This window comes from Sus scrofa, chromosome 6 (assembly GCF_054392235.1).
Source record: "Sus scrofa isolate SSC_HxYL_T2T_F1_AM1 chromosome 6, Sscrofa_HxYL_maternal_Yorkshire_Landrace_v2.0, whole genome shotgun sequence".
Classification (NCBI taxonomy): domain Eukaryota; kingdom Metazoa; phylum Chordata; class Mammalia; order Artiodactyla; family Suidae; genus Sus; species Sus scrofa.
Window position 1 is genome coordinate 107,483,022 of NC_139388.1, and position 23,553 is coordinate 107,506,574.

The 23,553-nt window shown below is 39.5% G+C and overlaps 2 protein-coding genes across 39 annotated transcripts in view; one reads left to right on the forward strand and one right to left on the reverse strand.

Moving 5' to 3' along the window:
• DLGAP1 (DLG associated protein 1) overlaps positions 1–23,553 on the forward strand; it is a 1,399,633-nt gene that overhangs the window by 1,196,023 nt on the left and 180,057 nt on the right. For all 38 annotated transcript variants that reach the window (XR_014807681.1, XR_014807682.1, XR_014807680.1 and 35 more), the window contains one exon: positions 19,646–19,823. Coding sequence is in view for 33 of the 38 variants with exons in the window: in XM_084964262.1 (XP_084820388.1) it covers positions 19,646–19,823 (178 nt within the window). In the remaining 5 variants the exon portion in view is untranslated. The remainder of the gene's footprint in view (positions 1–19,645; positions 19,824–23,553) is intronic.
• LOC146402737 (uncharacterized) overlaps positions 1–23,553 on the reverse strand; it is a 409,060-nt gene that overhangs the window by 271,404 nt on the left and 114,103 nt on the right. The window lies entirely within an intron of this gene.

The following is a 23,553-nucleotide window of genomic DNA, read 5'->3' on the forward strand; positions in this document are numbered from 1 at the left end:
TAGGAGGCCTGTAGTTTTTCTTTTTGGTTTCAAGATAATGCCAGCTTCATTAAATGAACTAGGAAACTTTGCATCCCTTGTATTTTCTGGAAAATATCTATTATAATTGGTTTTAATTATACTTTAAAAGTTTGGTAGAATTCTCCTGTGAAACCTTCTGGACTAGATGTTTCTTTGGGGGTAGTTTTCATTAAAAATTCATTATCTTTATGAGTTACACCTCTATTTACTGTTTAATATAGGGGGAGTTGTGGTAATTTGTGTTTTTCAAGGAATTGGTCCCTGTCATCCGAGTTGTTGAACTTGTGTGTATATAGCTGTTCATATTATCCCTTTATCATCATTTTGATGTGATATTCCTTATTTCATTATTCATAATGATAATTTGTGTCTTCTCTTAGTCATTGTCAGGCTCTCAAGAGTTTTGTCAATTTTATTGATCTTTTCAAAGAATCATCTCTTTGTTTCATTGTTTTTCTGTATTGTTTTTCTCTCTTTAATTTCTTTGATTTCTGCTTTTAGTTCTATTATTTCATTACTTTTTTGGTTTCTTTTGCTCTTTTCAAGATTTATGAGGTAGACCTTAATTATTGATTTGAGACTTCTTTTCTAACATATGTATTCAGGGCTATCAATTTCCCTCTCAGCATTGCTTTAGCTGTGCCCCCACAAACTTTGCTATGTTGTATTTTAATTTTCATCCAGTTCAGAGTATTTTTAAATTTCCATTGAGACTTCCTCTTAGGTTCATAGGTTATTTAACTTTGTGCTGTTTAGCTTCCATGTGTTTAGAGATATTCTTATTATGTGTTTTTCATTTCTCACTCAATTCCACTGTGATCAGAGAAAACCCTGTATAAAATCAATTCTTTGATTCTTTTAAGTTGATTAAAGCTTTGTTTTATGGCCAGAATATGGTCTACAAGTCCCATGGGTACTTGGAAAGAAGGTGTATTCTGCTGTTCTTGAGTGAAACATTCTCTTAATGTCAATTTGTCTCTACTTGTTGATGGAGTTGTTGAGGTCTTGCTGATTTTCTGTCTGGTTGTTCTATCAATTGTTGAAAAGTGGTTGTTGACGTCTCCAGCTATAATTATGAATTTTTCTATCTCTTCTCTCAGTTCTATCAGTTTTTGCTTCATTTATTTTGCAGTTCTATTGTTTGGTGCATACATATTTAGGATTATCTTCTTGATGGATTGACTCTTTAATCATTATGAAATGTCCTCCTTGCTCTCTGGTCATTTTCTTTACCATAAGCTTTAATGATAAAACTTCTTTGTCTGATATTAATAGAGCCACTGCTGCTTTCTTTTGATTAATGTTTGCAGGGTACATCTTTTTCTATCTTTTTACTTTCAATTTGTCTGCATCAATATATTTGAAGTGAGTTTTTCAAAGGCAGTTTTTCATACAGTTGGGTCATGTTTTTTAATCCAATCTGTAAATATTTTAATTAGTGCATCAGACCATTTACATTTAATGTAGTTACTATCTTAGGATTTAAGTCCTCCATTTGATTTTTTAAATTTTCTGATTTTCTGTTTATTCTTCTTGTTTTTGTTTCCCTGGGATGTCCCTCTTAGGGGAAACTTGAATATTTTTTGGAATTCCATTTCGGTTTATCTATTGTGTTTTTTAGTGTATATTTTTGTATATCTTTTTTAGTGGTAGCTTTGAGAAGTTTAACTTATCCCAGCCTATTGGTATCATCATTTTACAAGTGTGAGTGAAGTACAGAAACCTTACCTCCAACTACAGCAGTAATTATCTAAAAAAGTCATGTCTTGTATGAGAATGAGCCAAAATGTGAGCATTTGTACTGTGCAGATGGAGCCAAAGAACCAAGTTGGGCTACACCATAATACATTTATCAGATAAAATTACATTTTTTATTTAAGGAAGAGGGCACCTTTCTCCTCTTTGTACAAAAGTACTACATAGGCTAACAGTAGCCCTGAATGTCTAGAAGTTATGTTTACATTAGGTCACAAGATAATTTCCCAATATGTAATTAGCCTTCTGAGTGAACATTTAATTGAATGGGCAAACATAAAGAATATGGCCAACTACTTAAGGTCAACTTAGAACCAAAAACAGGTAGTTGCCGCAAATAAGAAGTAAACATATAAAACCATGAAAATTTAGTTTCCATCAAAAGGAACTCATATGTAATTACAGAATCACAATTGATAATATTTTAGGAGCCATGAGAAAAGTGCTAGGAAGAAAAGTAAATATTATCTCAGTTTTTCAAAGACAGGGTTCTAAAATTGCAAATAGTTAATCTAATGTAAAACCTTGGGCAAATTTCAGAATGAATTTTTAAACAGATGGTTTGTGATGATTTAGAAAATAGGAAAGCTGCATAGATTTACTAAAAAGGAATGTATAGGACTGCCTATATATTCCTCTCTGAAATGCTTGAGACATATCAGAGGAATGTAACTGCTTTTAGAATAGCATGTAAAAGAGTAGATTCTAATAGGCTTGCAGGAAAAAACTGAAATCAGAGAAAAATAGAAGTTTGTGAGAAAGAGTGTAACAGTAAAGACTGCATTGTTAATGTGTTGAGTCAGCTCAAAAGATCTTGGATTTGCCCAATCCTAATCAATAATTTTACAAGTAACAGAAGAAATGGTGGGGGAAAAACTGTAATTGTAATGTATACATGTAAGGATAACCTGACCCCCTTGCTGTACAGTGGGAAAATAAAATAAAAAAAAAAAAAAAGAAAGAAACAAGCTTAAAAAAAAAATAATAATTTTACAAGTGATTGGGTAAGAAGAGAGCAAGCTTTGGGGGAAGGCACAAGATGGTTAAGCCTACAGAAATGAGACAGACCTAGCTTCCAAATCTAAGTTTACAAAATCATCAGCCTCAGTTTCCTCATCTATAAAATAGGAAAATAGTGCTTCATAACTGTCATAATTCATAATATTAGTGTGCTAAATAAGACACTGTAGGTAGAGCATAGAACCTTGTCAGAGTCAATCATTTGGGGTTTTGTTGTTTTTGCTTCTGTAATCACCTTTGCTGGTGACATATAACTGGCAAAATAGCTGATATACTGCATATATTGTATGGGGGTGACAGGATTAGCCTTTGGTTTCAAGTTCCCAGGAAAAAAGGGGTCTAAAATCATAACGACTTAATGTCTTTTTTTTTTTTTTTTTTTTTTTTGGTCTCTTTGCCTTTTCTAGGGCCACTCCCTTGGCATATGGAGGTTCCCAGGCTAGGAGTCGAATTGGAACTGCAGCCGCCAGCCTGCACCACAGCCACAGCAACGCAGGATCTGAGCTGCGTTTGCAACCTACACCACAGCTCACGGCAACGCCAGATCCTTAACCCACTGAGCAAGGCCGGGGATCGAACCCACAACCTCATGGTTCCTAGTCGGATTCGTTAACCACTGAGCCACAGCGGGAACTCCAACTTAATGTCATTTGAGGTAAAGATCTAAAAGCTGTCCAAAGGGAGCTTTTACCAGAAGCTAACAGTGTGGGAGGGACAAACAATCCAAAGCTTTCTCGGGATGGACCCCAAGATGACTTTCTACAGAACAGACAGTAATGGCCGTTCTGTATTCCGCACCTGCGTGCCCATATTTGAAAGGCTGAGCGTGGTTCCATGTCCTTTGTTGTCAACGAGAAAGTAAGAAATCAGACCAACTTTAGAGTCATCAAGAAAACGAAGAACCTACAAACCTTGACGTAAGAGGACTAGATAAAGGCACCATGTCACCTGGGGCACGGCAGCTGTGCTTTAAACAACTGAAGATTGTTACATGGAAGAGTTGTTTTCTTTGAGACCTTTTGATGTGCTGGGAGTGAGTGCAGACACACGGCATTTGACAATGGGGATTAGAAGAAAGCCATCATGAAAAGAATTTAAGACTGTCTTTAGTTGGCTTTTTTGTCTTCCTAAAGTTAAGTCAGAATATGACGCACTTCATGAGAAAAAAAAAAAAATCTATCAAACTACTTCCACACAGGCTTTAACGGCTCCAATTTGTCAATGTCAGCTTACATCTGTGTACATGTGTTCTGCCCTGACACTTTTTAAATTAAAAGGCACACTCTGGGAGTTCCCACTGTGGTGCAGGGGGTTAAGGATCCAGCCTTGTCTCTGCAGTGGCACAGGTTTAATCCCCAGCCTGGTGCTGTGGGTTAAGGATCTGGATCTGCAGCTATGGCGTAAGTTGCAGATGCAGTTTAGATTTGCTCCCTAGCCTGGGAATTTCCATATGCCATAGGAGTGGCCAGAAAGAAAAGAGAAGAAAAGAAAAAAGAGAAAGACTCTGTCTTTGGCTCAAAGCAGCATTTATACCTCTCCTAAGAATAACCATTGTGGGCTCTTCACTAACTACTACAATTGAATTGTCATCCCATCTTCCTTAATGATGACATCATTTCTTTCCTTAACCAGTTCATAAACTGACACTCCTCTCAACAATCTTTCCACAGTCTCTAACCGTTTATAGAATTATTTTCCTGGATGTCTTAGTCATGGCAATAAAATATATTCTCGATAATACCATATCGAGTTTTAATTAGATTACTGTTTTCCAGTCACTAGAGCAGTAAAATTATACTCAGATTTATTACCATACTTTCAACCAAATAAGAGAAGTACTACTTTTCTGTTTTCAGCAATAGCAATAATAGCTTCGGAACTATCATTGTATTATTTTTTTGTTCCAAAAACTTACCATAAATGAACAACAGAGTGTCTTTTTTGGGGGGAAGTGAATTTTATTAAGTTGGCCCCCAAACTTGTTGATAGTTTAATTGCTAAGAAATGAAATAGAAAAAGTTAAGTACATCTGTAAAAGGGAGATTTCTACTTTGGGGTATGTATATACTCAAAAGGGTTGAAAGCCAGGACTTGAACAGATATTTGGACATTTAAGTTAATAGCACTGCTATTCACAATAGCTAATAGTGGAAGTAATCCAAGTATCTGTGGATGGATGGATGGGTCAACAAAATGTGGCAGACAGACAGACAGATAGATAGATATAGATAGATAGATATCTCACAAATATAGATGATGGGATATTATTCAGCCTTAAAGCAAGGAAATTCTGACACATACGTCACCATGGATAAACCTTGAGGTCATTTTGTTAAGTGAAACAAGACAAACACTGTCTGATTCCATGTATGTGAGGTACTTAATCATCAAACTCATAGAGACAGAAAGTAAGAGGGTGGCTGCCAAGGGAGGAGGATGAGGAGCTAGTGTTCAATGGTACAGAGTTTCAGTTTGAGATGATGGAAAAAGCTTGGAGGTTGGATGAGGGTGATGTTGCACAGCACTGTGAATGGTCTCAATACCACCGCGTGGTACACTTGCAAATGGTTAGAATTGTGCATTTTATATTATATATATTTGCCACAATGAGAGAGATGCTTATTATGTAGTAAATTCACACAGGTCTATAAGGTAGGCATCATTATCTCCATTTTAAACTAGAGGGAAATGTGGCTTGCCCAGTACCATGAAGCCAACTGAGACTTACGGCCAGGTTCACAGAGCCAAGTTCAGCAGAGCAAGCTCCCTGCTGTGAAACTGCTTGTACTAAGGGCAACTGCCACAAGTCTCATTTCTCTCTGAGTTATTTTAATTGGTTTTTGTGATCATTTGGGTCCTAAGCAAACTAAAGAGAAGAGAAGTGCAGGAATCCTTTTGAGGAAATACATAAGAATTGTCTTTATAAAACTGGTTACCCCAGAGCAGAAGAAAGATAGGGGAGCCCCTGCTCCACACTGGAGCTGTTGTTCAGTTCTAGGTGGCATCTGCCTACATGGACATGCATCATGTACTTGCACAGACCTCCTTGGATGATAAAAGCATATCATAGCCCCAAAATTCCTGCATGGGGATCTTTAGAAACAATGCTTTGCATACTAAGTGCTGCATGCTCAGCCAGCCATCAGTATAAATCCACTGGGCACCTTGGAGTATTAAGAAAGGTTCTTTCCTGGAGTTCCCCCTGTGGCACAATGGGTTAAGAGCCTGACTGCAGCAGCTCAGGTCACCACAGAAGCGCAGGTTTGACTCCCAGCCTGGCAAAGTGGCTTTCAAAAGGATCCAGTGTTGCTGCAGCTGTGGTGTAGGTCACAGCTGTGGCTTGGATTCAGCCCTTAGCCCCGGAACTTCCATATGCCACGGGTGCACCCATTAAAAAAAAGAAAAGTAAAGAAAAAAAGAAAGAAAGGTTCTTTCCTTACTGCTCTCACAGAAAGAAACAAACTCTCTGGGCTGACTGTTGTCTATATATCATGGTGAGAGCCGTTGCCCTCCTGCTTTCTGTCCCCCAGAAATGGAACCTACAGATCATCCCTGGGGACCTACTCCGCTGAGGTCTTTGCTTTCCACGGTAACCTGATTCTCTTCAGGTCATCAGAGTTTTACTGGGCCTCTTGTCGCAAAGTCTTGGGGGCCTTCAGACCCCACCACCCAGCCTCTCTCACACTTATTCGACAAATATTTAGGAGGCTGAGATATGCCAGCCACCGTGCTGAGCTCTGGGAGAGCAGAGGTGGATTCCATCTATCCCCACATGTCCAGACAGTCGCTGCCCTCAGGAACCCATAGTTTTTTGGGGAGACTGGCCAGCAGGCCATCACAACTTCAGTAAGCCTCTAATGAGAGCAGGCTCAGCCCTGCACACACCAGCATCCCGGGTACCAGCCATCCCACTGTCCTGCACCCTGTGCCTCTGAGCTTTTAATCCCTGGGTCTGGAACGCCTTCCGTGTGGCTCACTTTTACCTGGTGCCTGGCTACCACTCAGAGTCTAATTTTCAGCCGCCTTTTCTCCAAGGCTCTTCCTAATGCCTCCACTCCAAATGGGTCTCTTCTTTTTCTATCCTCTTCTTGCTGCTTTCTTGGGCATCTATTATCGGCGCAACCCAGCGTATCTTGAAGTTAGTTCTGCATATTTGTCTAGGTCTGGACCCTGACATTATCAAAGGCAGGAATCATGTGCTCGTGGCACCTAGTACCAGTCTTATGACTAGTTGGCATCTGATTTGTATTGTTTTAAATCTGATGTTGCACAGTCCTGAGAATCCAGAGGAAAGAATTTCTGAATTCCAAGTGTCAGAGTCTAAACATGATGCATCGACATATTTGGCATATTAGAAGAATTGCATTTTATGTTGAGATTTTTTTTTTTGATCTTTTCTAGGGCCACACCCATGGCATATGGAGGTTCCCAGGCTGAGGGTCTAATCGTAGCTGTAGCTGCCGGCCTACACCACAGCCACAGCAACACCAGATCCTTAACCCACTGAGTGAGGCCAGGGATCGAACCCGTAACCTCATGGTTCCTAGTCAGATTCGTTAACCACTGAGCCATGACGGGAACTCCAATGTTGAGAATTTTTATGGCTGATGAATTATCGTGGAAAGTGCTGCACCTTTATTTTGGACAAGGGCCACTTTATAACTAAAATGAACTATCCCAGCTTCTAGCATATGGCTTTGCAGATAGTACACCTGTGGTTTTTTATAATCTCCCCAGTTGAACAGTCGGCAATCCCCACCAATATCAGTTTATTTATCTTTTTTTTTCTGCAGAGTAATGCTAATGGAGCAAAGAAAAAAAATCCCCCAAGATTACGTGCTCAACTCCCTTTTACCCCACCCTGAAACCCTAGTCTTCTAAGAGATAGCAAGGTATAATACTGGACAACACAATGTCTCCCAGAAATAATGCTTGCATTCATCACTTGCGGGGAATCACCAAACATGTATGGAGGAAGAATACAGAGAATACAGCAAGAGACCTATAGGAGTTTGTACCTTCAGTTTGGAATTTAAACTGTAGAAGCTGCCCCTGTATCTAAGGTGTGCTTTTCCAATGGGGCCAAGCAGTTGGCAAAACAGATCCCTTTATGAAGTTTCAATTCAAATAAATAAATAAATAAATAGAGAATGAATGTTTAAGGAACAACATAGCGTTGCAAAAAGAGAGTAAAATTTGAAAAAAGGATTCTATGCAGCTGGCAATGTATCTCTCGGTCCATTTTTCAGGAAATATCTTAAATTCCTTTTTGAAAGGTTTTTCTGTATACAGATTTCTTTGTTGACAATCTTTTTCTTTCAGAACATTGAATATGTCCTCTCAATGCCCTCTAGTGTCCATGGTATATGATGAAAAGTCAGCTTTTAATGTTATGGATGATTCCTTGTAAGTGAGGAGTCATTTCTTTCTGCTTTCAAGATTTTCTTGTTGTCTTTGCCTTCTGATATTTTGTCAAGGATGTGGTTAGGTGTGGACCTTGTTGAGTTTATAGCATTTTGAGTTTTTTAAGCTTCTTAGATATGTAGATAGAGTTTTCATCAAATTTGGGAAGTTTTTGACCACTGATTCTTTTTTTCTGGCCACGCCCATGGCATATGGAAGTTCCTGGGCCAGGGATTGAATCTGAGACCATTAATTCTTCACATGTATTTTCTACCTTTTCTTCTGGAACTCCAATTACATGTATGTTGGTGTATTTGATGGTGTCCCACAAGTCTTTGAAGGTCTGTTTACTTTTTTAAATTTTTTTTTCTGTTTCTCAGCCTGCATAATCTCTCTTCGGGTTTATTAATTCTTCTTCAAGGGGCTTGCTGTGAGCCCCTTGAGTAAATTTTTTAATTTTAGTTATTATTATTTAGTTATGATATTCTCTACTTGGTGATATATCATTGTCATACTTTCCTTTAAATCTTTACACATCATATCCTTTAGTTCTTTGAGCAGATTGATAACTGATTTAAGGTCTTTGTCTATTAAGTCCACCATCTGGATCCCCTCAAGATCAACAACAGTTTTTTTCTTTTTCGGCCACATCATGGCATATGGAAGTTCCCAGGCCAGGGACTGAATCCAAGCTTCAGCTGTGACTTACACGGTAACTGTGGAAAAACTAGATCCTTTAACCCACTGTGCTGGGCCAGGGGATCAAATCTGTGCCTCTGTAGCAACCTGAGCCACAGCAGTTGGATTCTTAAGCCACTGCACCACAGTGGAAACTCCAAGAACATTTTTTTATTAGCTGCTTTTTTGCTGTATATGATCCATAATTTCTTATTTCTTTGCATGTCTCATTTTTTTCCAAAAAAATGGATAATATATTACAGTAACTTTTGAATCAAATATTCCTTTTCTATAAATTTTATTGGAGCATAGTTGACTTACAATGTTGTGTTAGTTTCAGGTACATAGCAAAGTGAATCAGTTTTACATATCCCCCATATAAGCTATCATAGAGTATTTAGTAGATTCCCTGTGCTATACAGTAGGTCCTTGTTACTTATCAATTGTGTATATAGCAGTGTGTAGATGCCACTCCCAACCTCCCAACATATCCCTTCCCCCAGTGTTTCCCCTTTGGTAACCCTAAGTTTGGTTTTCAAATCTTTGAGCCCATTTCTGTTTTGTGAATAAATTCTTCTGTATCATTTTTTATTAGATTCCACATATTAGTGATCTCATATATTTGTATTTAGCTGAATTTCTTCACTTAGTATATAATCTCTAGACATTTATAATTGAAAAATAAAACACATATATAAAAATCACAGAAAAGAAATGGATGATTTAATGACTTATTATAGGGCAAATACCCTTGCTTGAAACTACCACGTTTCCAGATCAAAACGTGGAACTTGACCAGCCAGCCACTCCAGTCCCAACACAACTGTCTCCTCCTAAAAAAAGTGGCTACCATCCTGACTTTTATGATAATCATTCCTTTGTATTTCTTCATGGTTTTATCATCCAGGTATGCCTCCCTAAACACCATACTTCATGTTTCCCACTTCCCCAATTTGTTATGTATTTTGAGTTTCTTAAACCTACACATTTCCCCCTCCATCCTTTCTCTTCCTTCAACCCCAGTTTATTTCGTTATTGGTTCTGTTTGTGTGTGTGTTAGTCCTACCTCACTGCTGCTAATTCTGTAGCAACTCTCCTGGACTAGGTATTTGGATTTTGTGTTCCCTATAGTCATATAGACGCTGACTTCTTTGCTTCCTTTTTTTTAAATGTCTTGCTTTCATTCTTAAACTTAACTTCCTTGAGTTCACCCTGGGGGCATCATGGTTCAGTGATTTGCCAATGATTGGTCGGAATATTTTCTAAATACCTTAAACCAATAAGTCTTTGAATTTTTGCCAATGGCATCTGTATATGAAGGCACACTTTCAAGTTTCAGGAAGTTTATAAATCAGCCTTAGCTTTCACTTCCTGCCTATGCAGGGTTTCAAGGTCAGTCACAGGTGAGTGACCAAAGTCCCTTTTCTTAGGTCTTTTCTGGGCATGTGTACAGCCTTGTACATACATAAAGCCTTTTAAGTCCTTAACAGCTTATCCAAACCTTTAAATATCCTCTATAGCCATCACAAGACCCTACTCTACAGCACAGGAAAAGCTACTCATTAGTATGTCATAACCTATATAGGGAAAAAATAATGCTTATATTTATCTGTATTACTGATTCACTTTGCTGTATACCTGAAACTACTACAATATTGTAAATCAACGCTACTCCAATGAAATTAAATTTTTAAAAAATATCCTCTCTGGCATCAAATTTTCCAAGACTTTCTTTTTAAGTTTTGGGCCAGGCTCTTGTTTTGCTGCAAGTGAAATTACAGCCTTACATAGCCATCATGTTAACAAGTACAGCCATTTACTATTGGTTTGGGTTACAACCTGAGATAGGGTTTTTTCCACAGAATTTACATCCCAATCAAATCAAAGAGTACCAACGCTCTGGGAATAGGGCTTTTACACAGAGATGAGATGTTCTGTGCCCTGAAGATGATGCTTTCAACAGAGCTCCAAGAGGTGCATTCCCCTCAGTTGGTTCTGAGGCTTCCATTGCTCATGGCTACTATGCCAAGGAGGTGAGGGGCATGAGGATGCATTCAGTAGTTTTGTTTTGTTTTGATGGCTGCACCTGCAGCATATGGAAGTTCCCAGGCTAGGGGTCGAATCAGAGCTGCAGCTGCCAGCCTATGCCATAGCCACAGCAATACCAAATCCAAGCTGCACCTGAAATCTACATCAAGGCTCACGGCAATGCCGGATCCTTAACCCACTGAGTGAGGCCAGGAGTCAAACCCACAACCTTATGGATATTAGTCAGGTTCTTAACCTACTGAGCCACAAGAGGAACTACTCAGTAGTTTTTCTTAAATAAATAATGTTCAGTTTGTTCTCCGAGCTCGCTTTCCAGAGTTCTGAAATGGTTTACAATTACCAATATTTCTGCAATTGTTTTGTGTAGAATAGGACTTGCTGAGGTCCATACTCTGTCATTCTGGAAGTTCTCACCTTATATATAAGTTTCTTGCTCTGTTATCTTGAATCATATTTTCCTCTAAACCTTTACAGCAAGAGAATTGAAAAAACATACGCTGGCACAAAAATTTGAACATGGTTGTTTCTAACAGCAGAATTCATAATAGCCAAAAGGTAGAAACAAACCAAATGTCCATCCACTGATGGACAGACAAATCAATTATGGTATAAATCCATGCAATGAAATATTATTCAGCATTTAAAAGGAATGAAGTATTGATACATGTTACAACATGGACAAACCTTGAAAACATCAAAGTGAAGGAAGCCAGTTGGAAAAGGCCACAGATTATGTGATTCCATATACATCAAATGTCCTGAACAGACAAAGGCATAGAGACAAAAAGTATATTTGTGGTACCCGAGGGTTAGGAATAAGGAGGAACAGAGAGTGACTACCAATGGGTATAGGAATCTGGGCAGGGAGAGGGGGATGAAAACCTTCTAAAATTAGTGGTTATGATTGCACGGCTCTGTGACTATACTAAACACCACTGAATCATACACTTTCAAAGGGTAAACTTTATGGTATATGAATTTTATCACTATAAAGCTGTTTAAAATTCCCTTAAAGGATCGCTAGCTATAAGTAAGAGAATTCTAAAATTTTGGAAACTATTTCAAGTCTAGAGAAGTGATCAACTGAATCACCCTGTCATTCCTTTATGTATTCATGCATCTATTTCATGGGATGATTCATGTGCAGTGCCTGGCATAAAGGAAGCACTCTAATAGGTGTTAGTCATTATTAATCATTTTAGAACATGTAAGTGCCAAGGTACCACTGCATAAGAAAATGAATGAAATATGTTTCCAGTTTCTAAGAACTTGACAATCTAAGGAGTGCACAGACATGTAAACAAAAAACTACGACAACAGGAAAAGTATGTGGCAGAGAAATATAAAAGACACTACAAGAGTACAGATGGAGAAGATATTTATTTAGCCAGAGAGAATAAAGGAGGCTTTCTAAAGAGAAGTGACAAGATTCTCATTGCCTCTCATGACCAGAGACCCATTAGATTGTGATCTGGAATCACGATTCCAGATTATCTCGTCAATAGGTGTTCTAACGCCTAGTCATCTGATAAATGAGTTGAAGTAAGAGTTTTGTGGGTGAAAAGTGGAAGAAGTGTATTCCAAGCAAAACAAAACAACATAGCATGTGCAGAGATAAAGAAGCATGAGAGTGTGTGCATGGGGCATCTGAGGATGTAGTAAAAGATGATACTAGAAAAGTAAGTAGAGTTTAGGATTCACAGGTGGATTTTAAGCAAGGGAGTGTCACTAGCAGAAAAGAGATGCATTTGAGAGCACAAGGCTGGTAGCAGGGAGCCTGATTTAGGAGGATCGAGATGAAGGCTGAACTAAGGACGTAATAGAGCAAGAAGTACGAGGAAGAGGAGGAAGGGGACTCTAAGTGTCTCCAGGATGTAAAACTGAGACAATCTGATCATCAATTGGATTTGGACAGTTAGAAGATGAGCCAGGATAAGCACCTGTCTAGTTGGTTTGTTTCACAAGGTAGATGTCAGCGCCATTCATCTCAATGTGAAATAAAAGAAAAGGAGCAATTTTGAGGGGAAAAGGCAATGTCTCCATTTGGGGGTCATGACGAGTTTCTGATATCTGTAGAACATATAGGTAGAAATGCACAGTCATTCACTGAAAGCTTAGTTTTGAATTTAAGAGAGACCTATGGGCTACAAACAGATTCATGAATTATCAGCATAAAGTTAGTAGTAGAAACCACTGAGTAGATGAGATTGTCCAAGGAGAGAATGTAGAGTAAAATGAGAATATAAAAAATGTTAAAGTGTTAGGAGGAGTTTCCATTGTGGTTGAGTTAAAAACCTGACGTAGGCACTTATGATGGAGCATGATGGAGGATAATGTGAGAAAAAGATGTATATATGTATTTGTGACTGGGTCACCTTGATGTATAGTAGAAAATTGACAGAACACTGTAAACCAGCTACAATGGAAAAAATAAAAATCTTTAAAAAAAAAACCTGACACAGGGAGTTCTTTTTTTTGTCTTTTTGCCATTTCTTGGGCCGCTCCCGCGACATATGGAGGTTCCCAGGCTAGGGGTCTAATCGGAGCTGTAGCTGCCAGCCTACACCAAAGCCAGGGCAACTCGGGATCCGAGCCGCATCTGCAACCTACACCACAGCTCACGGCAAGGCCAGATCCTTAACCCACTGAGCAAAGGCAGGGATTGGACTAGCAACCTCATGGTTCCTAGTCGGATTCGTTAACCACTGCGCCATGACGGGAACTCCAGGGAGTTCTGATCATGGCTCAGTGGTAACAAACCCAGCTAGGATCCATGAGGATGCAGGTTTGATCCCTGGCCCCACTTGGTGGGTTCAGGATCCGATGTTGCTGTGAGCTGTGGTGTAGGTCATAGACATGGCTCAGATCCTGCGTTGCTGTGGCTGTGGTGTAGGCCGGCAGATGCAGCTCCAATTTGACCCCTAGCCTGGGAACTTCCATATGCCACGGGTGTCTTCCATAAAAAGACAAAGAACAAAAAAAAAAAAGAAAGAAAGAAAGAAAGAAAAGAAAAAAATACCTCTGACATAGTCTTTGTGAGGATTCGGGTTTGACACCCCACCCAGTGGGTTGAACCTGGTGTTGTCACAAGCCACAGATGTGGCTTGGATCTGGTGTTAATGTGGTTGTGGTGAAGGCTTCAGCTGCAGCTCCGATTCGATCCCTAGCCCAGGAATTTCCATATGCCACAGATACAGATGTAAAAATAGAAATAGATAGATAGATAGATAGATAGATAGATAGATAGATAGATAGATAGATAGATAGAGATGGATGGATGGATGGATGGTAAAATCTTAGGGCATAAAAACATTTGAGGGTAAGGAAGAGGAATAATAACCCCAGTGAGGCTTCAGGCAAGATTCCCCAAGAAACAGGAGCTGGGAAGAGAATGTAGAAGTTAGGAGAAGACCAAGTCCCATCTCAATCACCTTGAGCACTAACTTCTCGAAACAATGGTTTGCTTGCCTGAAGGTTGGTAATGGTGTTTTGCAAATGTTAATAAAAGTTTGCTCTTATAAAGTAGAAATAACTCAAGAGTTCACACCTACCAACGTGAAAGATTTTATAATCAGCACTATAAAGGCATCACACACAAAGTTGCTGAGAAGAAAGCTGGGCTCAGTTTTACCAAAGAAGACTGACCAAGAGAAACCCTGCATTTGATTCCCCAAAACTAGGAACTGAGCAGTGTCACCCACTAAGTACCATTTTCCACACTGAGGCCCTGGGAATCGAAGCCTCTCAATTGAAACTATGAATTCTGTGAGAGTGGTTTGATAACAGTCATGACCAAGGACAAAATACTTTCATTTTCCAAACAGAGCAATTGGATTAACTCCCAGAGGCAATAAAATGTTTCCTCTAAGTCCTATCGAATAACCTTAAATTTCAACACTTTCATATATTACAGTCAAGACAAAGTGCAAAAAAGCAAAACTCAGGACACAGCTGAATCAGTAAAACGGTTCATCACCTCCAGAAATTCTACCATTTAGACTCATGGAATTGTGAAGCATTTCCTTTTCTGGAGGAAAAAAAATTCAACCATCTCAAGTTATATTTTTCAGCTTTATAACATATTTTGACAAATAAAATTGTGTAAAGTGTACAATATGATCATTTGACTGCATATTTTTTGAAATGATTATGACAGTCAGATTAATTAATACTTTCATTACCTCTTAACTGTGTGTGTGTGTGGTAAGAACGCTTAAGATACACTCCCTTAGAAAAATTTCAAGTACACAACACAGTATTATTAACTCTGTCACCATGTTGTACATTAGATCCCCAGAGCTCATTCATTTTATGAAATTAAAATTTTAGTAATATATTACAGGGTTAATAATTTTCTCTTTGGGGACATTGATCTTAAATAGTGTTAAGTATTATTGCATTTTCTCTCTTTTTTTAATTGAAGTATAGTTGACTTACAATGCCGTGTTCATTCCTGCTATACAGCAAAGTGATTCAGTTATAAATATATGTACACATGCTCTTCTTTATATTCTTTTCCATTATGGCTTATCATAGGAAAATTGAAGTTCTCTGTGCTATACAGTAGGGCCTTGTTGTTTTTCCCCTCTATGTACAATAGTTTATATTGCATTTTCCTTTTTTTGCAATCGCAACCTGATACACTGGTCAACCTTGTTTCTGTAGCTGCCCCACAGCCCCCTAAATGTATCCTTGAATCTTTGGGTGCAATTAAAGAACACGACAATGAATACGGCTCAATGAGGTCAAAATCACAGTTCAGTTCAGATAAGCTACGACAGTTTAATTCAGCTTAAGCAATTGAGGGAGAAAGTTGAAAAAGGCAGATGTCATTTGAATAGTCGAACATTGATAAACAATTAACACGAGAACTAATATTTCTGAATAAACACACTCCTTTTCTTCTTAGCAAATCAACTTCCTCTGAAGATGAAAACAATCAATACTCTCTTTCCTGGTATTTCTTTAATGAGTGTTTCAGCCTCAGGAGCACACTGCTTACTTGTATCCTTTATGTTGATAGCTGTGGGCTCTGCTCTCTCAGTGGACAAGATAAAAGAGTTCACTTCCTTATATTTAGTATATTATTAAATACACAGTTTTCTCAGGAATGACTCACCAGAGTTGAACTATTCCATCTCTCCTGAATGATTTTTCAGTCTGGAGTGTGGGAATCATGCCTTATTTCATAACAGGCGGCCAGGGTGAATGATTGTTTCAATGATGCCCCTCTTCTCCAACTCAGCCAGCAGACAGACACTCATTTTTCAAAACACTGGCCTTTTCCTTCTTCTTTTGAATGGAGACTATTTAGGAGACAGTCACCCACTGCTGTCCTGATAACCGCTTGGAACAGCATCATTTATGTTGACAATATCATGGCTCTGGGTCAGCTCACAAAATAGCCAAAGAAACCCATTTGTCATCTTACAGGTTCTATGCAGAAGTGAACTTTCAGTTATAAATGCTTCGAGCTAAGGCTCTCTTTCCCCAGAAGAGAGCTTAAAGGAAAGATTAACTTCTCATTTTGTTTTTTTTGCTGTTGGGATGTTTGGCGCGGGCATTTATAAAGTGATCCATGATGAATCACCCTAATAGCCCATAAGACATGGAAAATATTTGCTTGACCTGACAGGTATCTTTAGGTGGGGCAGCTACTTGCCAGATCCATAAGGAACACTGCTAGAAAAATCAGTTTCTCTCTTGTAGAAATAAAACATGTAAGAGGTTTCATTTGACGTTAAATTTTAGATCTCTTTTAATTTGGTCTCTCCCTCGGTGCAATTCAAAAAGTGGCCACTTATCAAATTCTCAGATTTTAGTATTAAATTTGTGGATTCATTTAGGGAAATTTTATCTTTTTTACAATATTGAGTTTTTTGGGGTTTCTTTTTGGGGCCACACCCACAACACATGGAGGTTCCCAGGCTAGGGGTCCAATCGGAGACACAGCTGCCAGCCTACACCACAGCCACAGCAACGCAGGATCCGAGCCATGTCTGTGACCTAGAGCACAGCACATGGCAACACCGGATCCTTAACCCACTGAGCCAGGCCAGGGATGGAACCCATAACTTCATGGTTCTTAGTTGGGTTTGTTTCCACTGTGCCATGATGGGAACTCCTACACTGAGTTTTCCATCCAGGAAAATTGTCTTGCTTTTTTATTTAGCCTTCCATAAAGTTTTATCATTTTTTTCAAAAATTTATGGTGCACATCTTTTTTGCCATTTCTACTTAATTTATAATGTTTTGCCATTTGAATGGGATTTTTAAATTTTCTATTTAGTGGTGACAGTATATAGAAAAACAATTTCTCTATTTTTACCCTGTGTCTATTTGGGGTAATCACTCATTAGTTTAATAGTTTTTCAGTTGATTTTCTTTTATCTTCCAGATAATTAACTGTATAATCTGTAAATACTCAAAATTTATCTCTTTCTTCACTATATTTGTATTTCCTATTTCTTTTATATATATATATATATATATATTATATACATATATATATAATATCATTGGCTAGGACCTCCAGAATAATGATAAATAATAGCAGCTATTTTAGGCCTACATCTTTCTCCTTACCAATGTTTTGTTTTCCTTTTGCTTTTTAGGGCTGAACTCACTGTACCACTGGCTTAAGCTGTACCACTGGCTTACCAGATCCAAGCCATGTCTGTGACCTACACCACAGCTCACTGGCAACACTGGTCCTTAAGCCACTGAGCAAGGCCAGGGACGAAGCCACAAAGGGAACCCCTCGACTTTAATTTTTAATTGCAAGCCATGTTACAGCAAAAAAATAATAATAATTTAATAATGAAAGAAAAATCACCCTGAATCCCACATGAAAACAAACTTTAAAAATTACCTGGGAGTTCCTGTTATGGCTCAGTAGTAACAAACCTGACTGTATCCATGAGGACAATGGTTCAAGCCTTGGCCTTGCTCAATAGATTAAAGGATCCAGCATTGCCATGAGCTGTGGTGTAGGTCACAGATGTGGCAAGGATTCCATGCTGCTGTGACTGTGGTGTAGAATGGCAGCTACAGCACCAGATCAACTCCTAGCCTGGGAATTTCCATATGCCCTGTGTGTGCCCTCCCCACCCCACCCCCAAAAAAACACACACTAAAAACACAGAGATAGATATGATTACCAAAGGTGGAGGCAAGGACACAAAAATTAGGAGTTGGGATTAAAAAATACACACTACTCTATATAAAACAGATAATCAACAAGGACCTACTGTATAGCCCAGGAAACTAGACTCAAGACTCAATATTTGTAATAACCTATAGTGGAAAAGAATCTACAAAAGAATATACGTGTATATATATATATATATGTTTCTATAACTGAATCATTTTGCTGTATAGCTGAAACTGGCATTGTAAATCAACTATATTTCAATTTAAAATTCTTTGAATTACTTAAAAAAAAACAACTGTGTATAGAAAGGCTAAGAAAAGACATACATGGAACTGCTCTGGGTGGCTGCCTTTTTTTTTTTTTTTGTCTTTTTAGGGCCGCACCTGCAGCATATAGAAGTTCCCAGGGCTAGGGGTTGAATCAGAGCTGTACCACTGGCTTACAGCACAGCTTATGGCAACGCCAGATCCTTAACCCACTGAGCAAGGCCAGGGATCGAACCTGCGTCCTCATGGACACTCGTCAGATTCATTGCCACTGAGCCACAACAGGAACTTCTGGTCGGGGTAATTCTTTTAGGGAGTGGAATTCCGGAACAGGAACAAGACGTTTAGGAGACCTGCTTTCTGTTTTGTGCACTTCTGGATGGCTTGGCTTTTTGCAGTGAGCAGTTTCTCCTTGGATGGTTTTAAAATGCATCTTGGAAAAAAATCTAAAGGGCGCAACACATGTAAAGACTTGTCTTTGCATATCGAGATTTAGAGATGTGCACATCTTTAATCGCTAAAATTTAAGTTTTGTTCACTAAACCTCAACTAAATGATCAAGATCCAGATAGAGAGATAAATAGATGATAGAAAGATTGCTAGCGGTATTAATATAGCATATATAGATATTTACCCACTTGCCATGACTAGAAAGTCCCAAAACAAAAGGATGGCACAGAAAAGAAATGAGTACAAAGGAAAAGCTTAACCAGTTACACAGAGCAAGATTCTGGGGCAAGGCAGAGAACTCTATAACCTCCCTCCCCAGGACAGAAGGAAAATGTGAATGAGAAAGTTATTTCAGAATTACCATTTCCCGTCGTGACTCAGTGGTGAACAAATTCGACTAGGAACCATGAGGTTGCAGGTTCAATCCCTGGCCTCGCTCACTGGGTTAAGGATCTGGCGTTGTGGCAAGCTGTGGTGTAGGTCGAAGATGTGGCTCGGAACCCGCGCTGCTGTGGCTCTGGCGGAGGCTGGCGGCTACAGCCCCAATTCGACCCCTAGCCTGGGAACCTCCATATGCCTCGGGTGCGGCCCTAGAAAAGGCAAAAAGATAAAAAAAAAAAAAAAAAAAAAAAAAAAGAATTACCATTGCACTCTCATGTCATCCAATCTCAAGGACTGCCCATCAAAATGTCTCTTTCTGAGACCCCACGGGGAGGTTTAGCGACCATGGGTGAGCATGTGTATTCTTCACGCGGTATTTATGGTGCGTGTCAATCACAGTACCGCCCTGTCTCAGCACTGCCTGTGTGTTGGAACAGGACTCAAGGCACTTTCCCTTGCTCTCTTCCAGGATTTCCAATGAACACTCTCCCAAACTCCAGATCCGGAGTCACAGTTACCTGAGGGCAGTCAGTGAAGTCTCCATCAACCGAAGCCTGGACAGCCTTGACCCTGCAGGCCTGCTCACATCACCGAAGTTCCGCTCCAGGAATGAGAGCTACATGCGTGCCATGAGCACCATCAGCCAGGTGAGCCCCAGCGGTGAACCACACAAGGGTTACTGGAAACCCAGAGGGGCGTGAAGCGAGGAGGCTGAGGGGTCAGGCAAGTGGGCGGGTCTAAATGCTCCAAGTGTTTGACCACAGGGCTCCTGGTACCAACAGTCTACCAGCAGGGGGCTGCAGATAGTAAAAGCACATGGCAGTCCTAGGAAATTTCATGAGCAGTCAGTTGGCAGCAGCATATTTGTCATTAAGGAACTGATAGTTGAGGCTTGAAGGATAAAAGGACAGGAGACCTCACTGGCAAAACCAAGGCAGTGTCTAAGCATAAAAGTGTTAAGCGGGTCATCAAGGGAGAGACCCAGGCACCGGAAGTGAGATTTGATCTATTTACCACACAGAGTCCTGGGTGAATACTGTGTCTTGGTAATGAGACAGAAGCCCACGTATAAGAACTAATACCCAAGACTGGGAACAAAGACTCACTAAAGGCGACAGTGCAGCATCCAAAATATTCAGCTAAAGGGTCTTGGTGTCTCCCACCCATGATCTCAGAGAATATGGGAGAAGGTTAACCAAGCTCAAAGTGGAACCTAGGATCCTGGAAGGCCTGACCCTGCAGCTTTCAGAGGACACCAGAGGAGGAGGAGGTGGCTTGGGGCTTCCTCTGGGGAGACCAAAAAAACAAACAAAAAAAGAATTTTTTGTAGTGATATTAATTTATATCATAATTTTTTAAAATAAGTACCGTACTACTAACTAAACTAATATGAAATGAGCAAAATACTCGGCCACATTTCGCAAGTTAGTCAATGATGAATAATACATAATTCCTGTTCCCCCAAAGTTTATAGCCTAAGAGCATCCAAAAAACATAAAAGTGATGTCATAAACATCATTTCCTTAAACACTACAAAGACACTCGTGTTGGTTAGGGCGAGAATTAAGCATGAGAGCTGCCTTTGTCAGGTCAGGCACTGTACCAGTTGCTTTATATTTTCATATTAGTCCTTTATAAGATAGGTAAGTAACCAGAAGTTAAATAAGACTTTCTTTGTGGTCGCAAAATTGTCAACAAGATCCCAAATCTAAGGAGAAAAAGGTATTCAGCATCCAGGACTCTAAAGAGAGAGTTTCTAGGCATGGGGTCTAGGAATGTGCATTTTAGCAAATATACCACGTGATTCAACTAAAGCAAAAATTAATAAAGGAATAATTATTAAAGTAGTATATATCTGAACTTCAAAAAATGCTGGCCTAAAGCCTACTTAAGAAATAACAAATGCTCTTGTGTAGTTGGAGCTCAGAATACTTGCAGCTCCAGCAATGGAAAATCCGTTCTGGATTTGTCCTGGAGACATTTTTTTTGAGCCTAGCCTTCCACACAGGGCCCAGAGGCCTAGACTAATATTCATTAGGAAATGGACTGATTAAAGATTAATTAAGGAGTTCCTGTTGTGGCTCAGGGGTTAACGAATCTGACTAGTATCCATAAGGACAAGGGTTTGATCCCTGGCCTCGCTCAGTGGGTTAAGGATCCGGTGTTGCCGTGAGCTACGGTGTAGGTCGCAGATGTGGCTCAGATCTGGTGTTGCTGTGACTGTGACTCTAGTGTAGGCCGGCAGCTACATCTCTGATTTGACCCCTAGCCTGGGAACCTCCATATGCCACAGGTGTGGCCCTAAAAAAAAAAAAAAAAAAAGACAAAAGGCAAAATAAATAAAAATAAATAAATAAAAAAGAATAATTAAAACTTCACTTGTAAGCAGGCAAGAGATATGACCAGAATTTCGATGTAGGATAATTAAATCTGGCCCCCAAAATGTAGGAAAGATTGCAGAGGATGAGAAGTGAGAGGCAGAGAAGCTGGTTTAGACGTCGCTGTGATCATCAAGGTGAGAATTCACACTTCTGGGGTGTTAATTAACCACAGTGTTAACCCTACTGGGGAATTAACACTGCTGAGGGTGGTGGTGAGGGTGGTGGTGAGGGTGGTAAAAGCGGTGAGGCTGGTGGTGGAAGTGGTAGTGATGATGGCAGTGGTGTGGAGAGTGATGGTGAAAATGGTGAGGCTGGTGGTGGGAGGCTAAGGACTGGAGCATCTCTGATCTGTCAGAGTAGGACCTCAACATAGGACCACTGCTCTCATGTTGTCCCTACCACCAAAATAGAGCTCCCTACTTTAAACGTATTCTTGAAGAGCAAAGGCAGGAACCACGGCAAGGCTCCATGAGCAGGTTAGAGAAGGTGTCAGGGAAAGCTGGCATATCAGATTCCAATCTTTGCCTCCTGTACACTTCCTTAAAGAAATCTCCGAGAGAATGCATTGCTGTTTGTGCTAGCTGATGCTGTACAATGATACCTGCTGTTCCAACTCTTAGGTAAATACTAGGTGACTCATTTGATGAAATTTGGATTTGCTTTATTCTTAGTTTTTTTCTGCAGTAAACAATATAAAACTTCTACTTTCTTTAAGCTCATCTTCATCCTGGACAGGCTCATGGTCACCCAGCCTTCCAGAACTGTAAAACAGTCTATAAATCCCAGGTATCATACATGCAGAATATAATGGGAGTTTATTTAATTTTTAATGATTTTTATTTTTTCCATTAAAGCTGGTTTACAGTTTTGTCAATTTTTTACTATACAGCAAAGTGACCCGTCACACATACATATACACATTCTTTTTCTCACATTATCCTCCATCACACTCCATCATAAGTGGCCAGATACAGTTCCCAGTGCTATGATGTGAGTTTAGAATATTTTGTTGGAAAATGTTTATACACACTCACTGCTCTTACCATTTTACATGTTTAAAACAAGAGAGCACCTCACTTCCTCATCAGGGCATGCATCTATGCAGCTGCCTGCTTTTAGTACCTATGCCACAGATCTGACCTTCCCCAAGACAATGTCTCTTCTGGTGACAATTTAGTACAATAGCATCGAATCACTGGAGGCATATGTGGGCCTTGATCCTGTGACGGGTCAAGTCTGCAATTCAGTGCTGTGATCATTTTGCCTTAAGTAAAATACAGAGAGAGCCATCCTAAATGGGTTCCTAATGACCCATCATTTTCCTAGTTCCATATTCAGTTTTAAAGTAACATAGTGTCATTAGGATAATTTCAAACTTTCAATCGCTGTCCCAATGTCATCCTTATTCAAAAGGTAATGGCTTCTTCTTCAAAGCATCCTACCATATATACTCTAGGCTTTTCAAAAAGTGGTTGGTTTTTATGATGTTGGAGATATTCTCTCTTATAGATCTTTAGTAGCAGTGCTAATAGTATAGAATTTAAGCACATTATATCCTCTGCCTTCTTAAAAACTGATATATTACTCATCAAAGACTCCAATAAAGAACAAAGTAACACGTCATAAGCCAAGAAAATGGTCTAGAATAACCGAACTGTTTGTTTTTGCCACTGATACCTTACAGAAATCAAATATCCCTGAAAAGAGACTGTGACCGGATGATAGAGGAAAAATGAACATCTTTTTATATGTTTATCCCCTTTCTATATTTGTTATTATATATATATCTAATAAAAATTGAGGAGTTCCCTTCGTGGTGCAGTGGAGTTCCCGTTGTGGCTCAGTGGTTAACAAATCCGACTAGGAACCATGAGGTTGCGGGTTCGGTCCCTGGCCATGCTCAGTGGGTTGAGGATCCGGCATTGCCGTGAGCTGTGCTGTAGGTTGCAGACACGGCTTGGATCCAGCGTTGCTGTGGCTCTGGCGTAGGCTGGCA